At 40.8% G+C, this 12,323-nt stretch overlaps 2 protein-coding genes across 2 annotated transcripts; one reads left to right on the top strand and one right to left on the bottom strand.

Annotated features, from left to right (window-relative positions):
- Nucleotides 1-861: 861 nt before the first annotated feature.
- On the top strand, nt 862-3,360 carry C922_00274 (elongation factor 2; the record flags this gene model as incomplete). Its single annotated transcript, XM_008815891.1, has 1 exon — nt 862-3,360. The coding sequence occupies one exon, from the start codon at nt 862-864 to the stop codon at nt 3,358-3,360; it is 2,499 nt and encodes an 832-aa protein (XP_008814113.1).
- A 1,615-nt stretch (nt 3,361-4,975) lies between these two features.
- C922_00273 (hypothetical protein) lies at nt 4,976-10,429 on the bottom strand (the record flags this gene model as incomplete). Its single annotated transcript, XM_008815890.1, has 1 exon — nt 4,976-10,429. One exon carries the CDS (start codon nt 10,427-10,429, stop codon nt 4,976-4,978), a length of 5,454 nt encoding a protein of 1,817 aa, XP_008814112.1.
- Nucleotides 10,430-12,323: the final 1,894 nt, after the last annotated feature.

Here is a 12,323-nt window from a genome sequence, read left to right as displayed (position 1 = left end):
TTACCAGCATATATTGCATTTTGCCTGCAGGGGCATAATTGCCCGAAATAAAAACTTACACTATGCTGGCTAATTGCATAGGGCATACCGGTTCGGGTCATTTTTGTGGGAAGCCCCTGTAGGAATTTCTCTACATATCGTGTCAAAAAAAGAGCTAAGCGAAAAACGATTGCACAAAGCACAAGCACATAGAATATTTTTTACCACTTGACAGCTTATCTTTAAAAAAAAAATGTAGGAAAGTGAGCCGTTCGTGCAAACAACCAGTTAAACTCAAAGTTGCAAACATTTTTTAAAAGAGCAAACCAAGTTTATGAGATTTTTTTGAGAAACATACTTATTATAATATACCCCTTGCGTACCGTGCACGCACCAAACATACGCAAATTCAATACTTAAGTATTGTAGCGAACGCTGTATAACGAAAAAATTACGCGAATGCTTCATACCGTTTAATTGTAGCACGCGCATAAAACAAACGTTCTTGTGCATATTACACCCGTATGTACAATTCCCCTGGGGGAGAAAAAAGTGTCAAACGGAAAAGCAGAAAAAGTGTTTAGCGCCTGTTTTATAACTTATATATATGAGCGACCAGGTCAAACACCTGCCCATATAAGCGTGTTGTACTTGCTGAATTGTACTCCTATCCCCGCGCGCGTGCCTACATCTCGTGAGGGTTAAAAAAGGTGAAAAAGCAAAACACGAAAGGGGTTCCCTGTTGAGCAGTTACGCATTCCGCCGCTACCCCCAGAGCGCAGTATTCGCCAAAGAAGGAACCAAATCAAACGAAGGCGTAGCAAAACGTAGCAGACCAAACCAACCTCCCCCCCATCCAATCACACATAGAGGTAGAACAAAATGGTGAACTTCACAGTGGACCAGGTTCGTGAGATCATGAACAAAACCAAGCAGATCAGGAACATGTCCGTTATAGCGCATGTGGATCATGGAAAGTCAACCCTAACAGATTCTCTAGTTTCCAAGGCTGGTATTATTTCTAGCAAGCATGCAGGAGATGCGCGTTTTACGGACACGAGAGCAGATGAGCAGGAAAGGTGCATTACCATCAAGTCGACCGGTATTTCTATGTACTTTGAGCACGATTTGGAAGATGGCGAAGGAAAGAAACCCTTTCTTATTAATCTAATCGATTCCCCAGGACATGTTGATTTTTCATCAGAAGTCACAGCAGCGCTAAGAGTTACAGATGGTGCACTAGTTGTGGTAGATACCATTGAAGGAGTCTGTGTGCAGACAGAAACGGTATTGTACCAAGCGTTAGGAGAAAGAATTAAACCAGTGTTACATGTGAATAAAGTGGACCGAGCGCTGCTAGAATTACAGATGGAAGTGGAAGATATTTATCAGACCTTTGCCAGAACGATTGAGAGTGTGAATGTCATTATCTCCACCTATACAGACAAGCTCATGGGTGACATTCAGGTATACCCAGAAAAAGGAACAGTGTCCTTCGGTTCAGGTCTACAAGGCTGGGCATTCACCTTAGAAACGTTTTCTCGAATATACTCGAAAAAGTTTGGTATTGAGAAGAGCAAAATGATGCAGCGCCTATGGGGTAACAGCTTTTATGATGCCAAGACGAAGAAGTGGTCCAAAAATCAACAGGAAGGATATAAGAGAGGTTTCTGTCAGTTCATCATGGAGCCAATTTTAAATTTATGTCAGTCCATCATGAATGACGATAAGGATAAGTACACAAAGATGTTGACAAATATCGGAGTTGAATTAAAAGGAGATGATAAAAATTTAACAGGAAAACAATTACTAAAAAAAGCAATGCAGTTGTGGTTACCAGCTGGGGATACCCTACTCGAAATGATTGTCACGCATTTGCCATCTCCAGCCACAGCACAAAGGTACCGTGTAGAGAACCTTTATGAAGGTCCCATGGATGATGAAGCGGCCAATGCTATTCGTAACTGTGACCCACAAGGTCCACTAATGATGTACATATCCAAAATGGTGCCCACCTCTGACAAGGGAAGATTTTACGCCTTTGGTCGTGTTTTCTCCGGAACAGTTGCAACAGGACAAAAGGTAAGAATCCAAGGTCCACATTACGTACCAGGAGAAAAAACAGATCTGTATGAAAAGAACATCCAAAGGACTGTTCTTATGATGGGTAGGTATACCGAACAGGTTCAGGATGTCCCATGTGGTAATACCTGTTGTTTAGTCGGAGTAGATCAGTACATTGTAAAATCAGGAACGATTACAACTTTTAAAGAAGCACATAACATTGCTGATATGAAATATAGTGTTTCTCCAGTTGTACGTGTTGCCGTGAAGCCCAAGGATAGCAAGCAGTTACCAAAATTAGTTGATGGTCTTAAAAAATTGGCCAAGTCGGATCCATTAGTCCTATGTCAGACGGACGAATCAGGAGAACACATCATTTCCGGTTGTGGTGAATTACACATTGAAATTTGCTTAAAAGATTTAAAAGACGAGTATGCACAGATTGACTTTATCGTGTCCGACCCCGTTGTTTCGTATCGAGAAACCGTCACAGAAGAGTCCTCCATCACTTGTTTGGGTAAGTCACCAAACAAACACAACCGTCTTTTTATGAAAGCGTTCCCATTAGCTGAAGGCTTGCCAGAAGATATTGACAAAAATAAAGTATCAGATAAGGATGATCCGAAAGCCAGGGCAAATTACCTACACAGTAATTACCAGTGGGACAAAAACTTAGCCTTGAAAATCTGGGCATTCGGACCAGAAACAATTGGACCCAATTTGTTGACCGATAATACCAGTGGTATCCAGTACATGAATGAAATTAAGGTGCACTGTGTAGCTGCTTTTCAGTGGGCATCCAAAGAAGGAGTTTTATGTGAAGAGAACTTGAGAGGTTGTGAGTTTAGAATGTTAGACGTTCATATGCATGCTGATGCTATACATAGAGGTGCTGGACAAATTATGCCTGCTTGTAAGAAGTGTATCTATGCTTGCGAGTTGACTGCTTTCCCAAGATTAGTAGAACCCATTTACCTTGTTGATATTAGCTGTCCCCAAGATGTTGTCAGTGGGGTCTACTCAGTATTAAACAAAAGAAGAGGTATTGTTATTTCGGAAGATCAGAAGTTAGGTACGCCACTACTAAAAATACAGGCACATCTCCCCGTCGCCGAATCTTTTGGTTTCACCTCTGCATTACGAGCTGCCACTTCCGGACAAGCCTTTCCACAATGTGTCTTTGATCACTGGTCTGTACTTTATGATGATCCATTTGACTCCAACAAAAATTCCTACAAAATTATTATGAACATTAGAGAGAGAAAGGGTATTAAGGTCGAAATGCCGCAGTTAGACAACTACTTGGATAAGTTGTAAGCGGCCTTCCCCTCCTCCCCACAGGGATGCATAGCTGCATGGATACATGAATTTATGCATGCATGGGTGCCTTGATGCTTCCACGCGTCGAGGTGACCATACCAACAGAGGTGATCACCCAAGGGTGAATATCGTGAAGATGCTTTCCCCTCCACGTGTCCCTCCTAGCATGAGTGTGTTACCCACAGGGGCTCAGTTCACCACGCAGCACCTTCTGCGTAAGCGCCCCTGCACATAAGGCACCTCCAGGCCTACAAGCTAAAACTCTACAATACATTATTACTACTCAAATATGCACACGTTGACATACACACATGAAAAAAAAAATAAATAATAATAAAAATAATAAAAAAAATAAAAATAATAATAACAATAACTATAACAATAATAATAACAATAATAACAATAATAATAATTAATATAATTCATTTTTTCCAAACGTGCGAACGCATGTTCCATTTCTTGTGTTTTACCCCCTACCCAACAAGAACAAAAAGGCATTTGCAATTTCCATGCGTCATCTGAAGATTTTGAACCTATATAGTGTCTTTAACCGAGTAGAACACATTTTTAATTCCAATAAGTTACTCCTCTTTTCGGTCCTGCGAAGGGTTCCGCAAGAAGTCGGTATGTGTATAGGAGGGGCGGACGCCATAACTGTTCTCCCATCAAGCCCTACATCCTCATACGTAGCACATTGAGGAATATGTCAGTGTGTATTTTATCCAAAGGGCAAAACAAGTACCCCCTTTTTGTGCGTAAATTTTCATAACTCTCGACAAAATATGTTTTTACACCACTGGGGTAACACATCTACACAATGCAATATAGCGCCTTCGCATGCAGCTTAATTCCTCCAAAAGGAAGAGTACCCTTGGCGCGAAAATGTAAACCTGTTTGATTGTTTGCCTCTTTCGTGATGTCGAGGAGAACTTACAGGCTTCCTTTTTTCTCACTTTCGCGAAATGTCACATTTTGACGGTTACGTCAAGTGTGACTTCGGGGGAATGAAAAAAGCAACATCTTCCTAAATTCGCAATCCCCATAGCGTAAGCACATAAAAAAGCAGAACTTTTAAAGGGGAAATGAAATTTGTCCCTTTAAGTAGGTTGCTCAACTGACTGCAACGGGTTGGTGTCAACATGTACTACGTACGTATATATACATGACGTCATGTCTGTTTTTTTTTCTTAATTTTCAAGGCACACAACGGAGTGGCTGGTTAAAATTTACCCGTTAGGGCAAGTGTTCAGTAGGGTCAATTTTAAATGCGACCCGGGGAGCCATCATTAAGCGGTTTAGTTAGGCGGAAAACAAAAAGCAAACAAAAAGGTGATTTTTGCTTTATGCGGCGGGACAAAAAAATGGGCAAAAAAAAAGGAGGTATTTTTTCAAAAAAAGGAAATATTTATTCAAAAAAAGGAAGCATCTTTTCAAAAAAAGGAAGCATCTTTTCAAAAAAAACGGCATCTTTTTAAAAAAAGGACATTTTTTCAGAAAAAGGGCATCTTTTCAAAAAAAGGACATTTTATCAAAAAAAAAGGCATATTTGTCAGAAAAAGGCGTTCTTTAAAGAAAAAAAGACTTACTCCTCCGAAAGGACAAAACCGGCGCGTCACTTGCCATCATTGTAGTCAAACGAATTTTCCAGTATCGACAAGGAGAAGTTCGGTATCCTAAAATTTTTCTCGAGGTCATAAATCTGGTCATTAATCATTTTTGAGCACTCGTCAAAAAATATTTTCTTAATTTGGGACACGATTCTCAGGCAGTTTAAAATTTCCTTCTGCGTTCTGTCCCTGTTTATGCTCATAAATTCGTTATCCTTTGAATAGAATGTGTCCTTCAGCAGAGTGTCGATGTTCTTTTGGAGCGTTTCATTCCTATGCCTTAAAGCGTGGGCACCTGTTCTTGGTGAGGTCCTATCTTCTGTAATGCCGCTACCATAGTGACATAGCGACACATCCGTCGCGCTCTTTTCCGGTTCGTCTTTTTCGCTCCGATTGGAAATGTCTAAAGAGTTGTTGTTGCCTTCTAAGTGGGCACAAACTTTGGTTTCCTCATCGTGTCTTTCGATGGAGGCCTTGGCATTTTCTCGGTCAATTTTGGATTTACCATCTGCTAGCCCTTTCTCCGTGGCGCCAACACCGCTGGGGTGGGTCTCAAACTCCGCGTCGGTTTCCTTCTTCACATCACGGTCACCTGTTTGCTTGGCAAGATCACAAACATTGTCAGCGTTGTTAGATTTGGCTGTGTTCTCAACCTTGTCTGCGTTGCCTGCGTTGTCAACATCGTCGGGATTATTATTGACAATCGATCCACTCCCCTTTACGATTTTCTTAAAAAATGGAACAATCTTCGCAAACCAGAATGATTTTTTTTCAGGTGCGTCCTTCTTTTGTGCTCCCTCATTCTTCATACTTGCACTCTGCGGATATGTGCCCTTCGGGCCATCATGCATCCGTTCCTCACTACTAAAACCGTTGTTCTGTTGTTTTTTTTCCGAGTCGTCATTCCTCCTCTCATGCTTCTCTAATCGGTCCATTGCCTCCGTTTTAACGCTGCCTTGTAAATTAGTGCTCACGTAACTCGTATTATCATCAGCCTCATCCGAGTGCTTCTCCCTCACACGAGTAGTATCCTCACTCGAAAGAGCCGAAACGCCATAGGAAATTTCTCCGATGGTGCTACTCACTATGCTCATGTTATTGCTGTTGTTGCTCAGGTGTGTTTCCGTCCAGTGATGTTTACCTCCACCATTCTGATTATAATTATTTTCCCACTTTGGACAGCCCACTATATGGTCCTTTTTTACATCCCAATAGGGTGACCTTTTCTCGTGGTCGCCACACATTTTTTCCGTGTTATCATCTGCATCCGATAACAGTGCGCCGGTAGCGTCGTAGTGCGCTTCTAACTGGTCATTAGTGGAATGACCCAGTTGTGCATGATCACTTCTTCTTCCACTTTTTCCATCCTTTCTAGGTATGCCATTTTTTGCACCTTTGCCGCCTTTTCCACTTTTGCCATTTTTTCCACTTTTGCCATCTTTTCCACCTTGGCCGCCTTTTCCACTCTTGCCGCATTCCCCATTGCGCCCCCTGCTGGACACATCGTTCAGTTGTCTAAAATAATCAGCATAACGCTGTATGAGCGTTTCTTCCCGCTCGTCGACCTTTCCGCTGACACCTTCATTCGCCTCCAACTGTCTGCCTATGAATGCCTTCTCGCTCAGAATGCTCCCCTCCTTCTGCTCTCCCCTATACCTGTCAAGCAAATTGGTGCTGTTATACAATTTCGTCGATATGTAATGTTTAAACAAGCTTTCTTCATTTACATTTTTATATTTCCCCTGGGAATAATTCGAGTAGAATAAGTCTTCATTCTTCAGAGTATGCCTTATAAGTTTGTTGAATTCATCGCACACAAAATCGACGTTGTTCTGTTTGATGAACTTGTGCCCATACTTAAACAGAAAGTCGTTTTTGTTAATATTCTTTTCGTTTTGCATGAGATTTATTTTTTTGCTCATCTTTTTCATCATTTTTTTGCTCATTTTTTTGCTTATTCTTTTGCTTATTTTTTCTTTCTCTGCATTATGGTCCGTTTTATCCGTACACTTTGGCGCAACTACGGGAGGTCCCTCTTCTCCTTCTTGCACTTCCCCACTGCAGCTCCTTATGATCATTCTTCTCTCGGTGCTTCTGTCTTTTCCCGTTGCCTTTTTTGCAAATGTGTTTGTGTTATGTGGTTGGCCGTTCACTAGACTTCCATGTTTTTCTGTTTCCTCCCCATGTTGCCTCTTCTCCCCAGTCCACTGCGTCACTTGTTGTGCGACCGCACCGGTTGGATGACTGAGACGGCTCCTTTTACGTACCGTTCCACCTCTTTCATGGTGCGGTCTTTCCCCTACGACACTGGAATTCGGCAGCATAATACTGCGATTATCATTTTTTAAATTCAAGCTGCGCTGATTAATGTGACGAAAATTGTCTTCCTCGTTGTAATTCATAAAGTACATATCGGCACAAGTGCGAATCATATAAATATCATCCATTTCCTTGTTGGCGCAGTAGAGAAGCTCGTTCAGTCTCCTTTCTTCCTCATCATCAATTCCGTTAAAGCTTTTAGTAGACTCATTGTTCACGGTGTTGTCATCATTCAAATGGTTACTTTGAATTTTAACACAGCATTCATTGTTAATATCTCTGGGAATGCGCGCAATATTTAGGGCAATTTCATTCTCTATTTTGTAGTCATAATTCTTTCTCTTATTTCCTTTCTTAACGGATCTCTTCCGCAAGTAGTCGTAATAAAACTTATACTCTATCTGGTTCAGTTTGTTTAAAATTTCATTATTATTGTTTAGTATTTCTACTATGTATTCCATGGCGTAGACAGCTTCATCTACGTTGTGGGAATGTAAGGAGTGGGGTGGGAACTGCTGCTTCATATCTTTGGCTAGCTTGCCTTGTACCTCCCCGAGGAAGGACAACATAACGTCATAATCAATGTCGTCCACTTTGCTAATTTTTTTTAGAAATTTTAAAAACTCCTCGTTGAAATTGAATACTGTGTTCAGACTATTTACGTTATTCATAAATTCTTCTTTAATTTGAAACGTCTCATTTGGGAAGAGTCTCTTGCTGTCACTATCGCAGTGATTACTACTATTTTGGTCGGAGTCAGCGTTGGCCCCTTCACTTTCTAGTAACACATTAGAAGTGTCACTTTTGTGACAATCTGCATTGGTGGAGTTGTTAACTGGCGTGGATGTACCTCCTCTTGATTTCTTCCTATCTGTACCATGTTCTCCCTCTTGTGTGCATTTCCTTTTTCTTAGATTTCGCCCACATGCATAATCTAGGTGATCAGCCTGACTCAGGTCATGACTACCGCTCGAAGGACTGACCACATTACCCGAATTCGTATCAGCCGAGGTAGCCACATCGACAGTGCTATTTTCACTGTCCAAGAATTCTTTATTCTTCTCGTCCTTCACTTTTCTCCTTGGAGGGCTGTGGCTTCTATCAACAGCGCTGCTGTTTATTTCCTCTTTGGAGTCTTCCAAATGGGGTAGATGATGCTTCTCTTCCAACACGGATGACTCCCTTGGTGGAATATGCAAATTGACTGTATCTGCATCACCTGATGCCTTGCTCATGTGGGACAAACCGTCATTTCTCCTTCGTCTTCTACTATCATGAAAGAGAGGTTTCACTGAACTTTTATTTTCCTTCGCATTTTCATTCAGGTTTTCATCGAGGCTACCCTCTTTAACACTACTGTTTTGTGCTTTATTCTTTCCTGTTTTTTTCGTATCAACGAAGGGGTCTACAACGCTCTGGTCAGCATCTTCACTAACAGGAGTGGCGGTAATTCCACCTTGGTCGGTTACGTTAGGAAGAATATTCTTCTCATCACTCTCCAGGAGGTCATTATTGTTAATGCTATCTGGTTTTTGTTCAATGTTCTCCACTTTCTTGTTATTCAAATTATCTCTTCCTGTGCTTCCTCCCCATCCTGCTTTACCTTTGCTCTTAAATCGGGGTGACCTTCTCTTCTTAAAACTATGTACAGAGCTGTCCAGGTCAACTGCTTTAAATTCTTGAGCAATTTCCACTGTGCTCTGTTCTCGCTTGGCTTTTACAATCCCCTTTTCATCTGGTCCATTGCACATATTTTGATTCACCACGGATAAATCGCAGCTGCTGGTGTCAATGCTCTTCACCGCAGAAGTGGGGGCACTGCATTGGTTGGCATTATCATCCGTGGTGGAATTGCTAACGAGAGGAATGCACAAATTGTGTGCATCATTTTCTGCCGCATCCGCTAAAACATCATTGCCTAAAACGTTGGAGTAGCAGTGATCCGGTTTTTGAGCAACTTCTTCATTCTTTGTCAAACTAGGAACAGGTTTTATGTTGAGAAGCTGATGGGTATTTTCCCCCAAAGCGTCTGCATTTGTGGAATTGCTCACTTTTACGTTATTCGCTACTTTGTCTTCCTCATTGGCGAGAGTGCTACTTCTTTGTTCTTTACAATTCGGTTGGGACGTATTATCCACTAGGTTTTTCTCTACTTCCATTTTTTCCTTTTTCCTATTAGATCCCTTCGTGTTGCTACATCCTGTCACGCTTCTTGTACTTTTTTCTTGAGAAAATATGTCGTTCTTGTTGTTCCTTATGGTTCTACTCCTCGACCTGGTAAGGCGAACAAATGCCACTTCTTCTTGTGCGACTGGATTGTCGTGTTCTTTTTCTTCATTTTGATCTTTGATAGGATTTGTTTTTTCCCCCTTGGGGATGCTACTATCTTCACCTTGTGGAGGAATAAGACTATGTTGTTCTCCATTCTCGTCCTTCCTATCCCCACCTGCATCATCCTTCTCGTTCGTTGTTTGACATGTGCTCAATTCCGCGATGGACTGCACGTCTCCATTATCATCCCCAATCTGTGTACCACTAACAGTGTCGTTATCATGTACGGTGGTACAATCCTGGGTGCTTGGCTCTGTGGATACTTCCTCCGATGCCCTATCATTTTCGTTGCTTTGCTTTAAAGTCTCTTTGCTCAGGGAGGTAGTAATCGCCTGCACTTTCTTATCGATGTCTTCCTTATCAATCACTTCTTTGTCAATCACTGCTTTATCAATCACTGCTTTATCAATCCCTTTCTTATCAATCGATTTCTTGTCAATCCCTTTCTGATCAACCCCTTGCTTAACAATCCCTTGCTTAACAATCCCTTGCTTAACAATCCCTTGCTTAACAATCCCTTGCTTAACAATCCCTTGCTTAACAATCCCTTGCTTAACAATCCCTTTCTGATCAAGCACTTTCTTATCAATCCTTTTCGTATCAATCACTTCCCTGCTATCTTTACCCTTTTTCGCATTCCCTACAGGATCGATGTAACTGCTGGCTAGAATAGCGCTAAGCTCTGAGATTGTGCTTCTTATGCGCCATCTCTCCTCCCTCGATTCTGTTACGCTGCTTCTGTTGTGAACCCCAGAATTGTTCACATTACTTTTTGCCTTTTTATTTTTGGCATTATTCTTCACAGTCATTTTACTGTTATGCGATTTATGTGAACTTCTGTTATAACCCTCGGTGACTTTTCGCAGACCCACATCATCATCATCTTTATTTTTTGTGGTTTCTTCGTCTGATCAGAGAGGGGAAGAGGAGATCGGAAAGAATACAAAAAACGGATTATATGGGCTATGCGGTAAAGAGGTTATACAGAAGGCCTGACATGCAAGGGAGATTGGTTTCTCCCTTCGTCTTTACAATATCTAACACTCGCGCGGGGATTCAAAAGAAAAAAAATAAATAATTGCTTAAATCTTCCTTAGGGCATTGGTTTACACGTATTGCGAATATGCAAAATGTTCCAAACGCTTAATTCTGATTTATTCATGCAGGATATATCAGACTGCAGGTTTCAGCCTGTTACGCTAAGGGCGAAGGCCGGAAAAGCGGTAAAGGGAGAGGATGTGCAGAATGGCGAGTCTGGTTAGGCGACTCCTAAAGCGGTGGTGATTGCAATTGTGGTGATGGCTGCCAATGGAGTGATGAATACGGCCACGATTTCTGCCGCGATGATCGTGGCCTTCTTTTGTTTTTAAGAAAAAAACGGATGCATGGCGCGCTCTGGAGCTGACCCCTCCTCCATTGAGTACAATTTGATTGACAAAAAGGGGACTAATAAATAAGACAGAAAATAGTCACTTCTGCCACTCGTAAGGAAAGAATTACGAAGTAGACGAAAGTCCTAATAAGGCAACTGGAAGAATCACTCCACGTTGCTTGCGTAAATTACGTAAAACAAGTGCGTAACTTTTCAATCAAAAAAAAAAAATAGAATAATATATCCCAAGAATTTGGCACATATATATTTATACAAAATGCCATATAAATATACACGCTTATATTTTTTTTACTATTTACTCTATATAGACAAATTTAATTTATATATATAAATGAATTATTTTTTTCATAATAACGGAAATACACTAAATGGTAGAAATAAGAAAGAAAAAACAAAATTTAGCCGTAAAGGTATAAAAAGTAGCTACTACTTACTGTACGTACATATATGTATATTATTATATGCCGTAAGATGGGGGACAATATAATATTATACTTTATTCTGCACGGACTTTTTCAAGATTTTACTTTTGCTATATTCACTTGCGTGTTGTGGTATATAAATAAAGAAAAGGGGAGTAAAAGCAGGCATCTTTTCGTAGTTACGTAAATGCAGTGCCATGTACACATAACATCATATGGGGAACATATGTATATGTTCATATATATATCTTATATGCCTACATATATGACTAATGGATGAGGAGAAGGTATAGTTGGCTTTCCCCTGCATTATGAATAATATATGTGCTTGGCCGGGGGCACAATCATATATGCTCCTAACGCGTACGAAAAAAAGAAATCACAAAAAAGATCAGAAAAAAATTACGAAAATTTTTTTGCCAGGGCTATGTCACATTATTATACTGCGTTACGTTGGCGTATACTTATAATCTACTATAATGTAGCAAAGGCAACAAATTCAAATAATATATTATGTAGCAGATTTTTTATTATGTACAAAACGTCACGGCAAGGAAATTTTGGGTGCCCGATCATTTTTTGTTTCTTTTGTTTAGTAAAAATGGCGGGAAGGGGGGTAGTCGTACCTCAGCCTGGAATAACAAAATCTGATCTATTATATCTCTGAAATTTTTACCCACGCTTCTGGGTCCATTCTTGCACGCCGCGTTCCTTCCTGCGCAGGTATTGTTTATGCCCACTATCGTCGCGGTTATTGCGCTTATTATTGCGCTTATTATTGCGCTTCCTATTGCGCTTCCTATTTTGCCGCTGCTTATAGCGTCATCCAGATCTTTATGGTCGATTCCATTTTTTACGCCCCACTTTCACACCAATGAGAAAATAGCA

The sequence above is a fragment of the Plasmodium inui genome (genome assembly GCF_000524495.1).
Source record: "Plasmodium inui San Antonio 1 unplaced genomic scaffold supercont1.1, whole genome shotgun sequence".
NCBI lineage: Eukaryota > Apicomplexa > Aconoidasida > Haemosporida > Plasmodiidae > Plasmodium > Plasmodium inui.
This window is presented reverse-complemented; position numbering and strand designations above follow the sequence as displayed.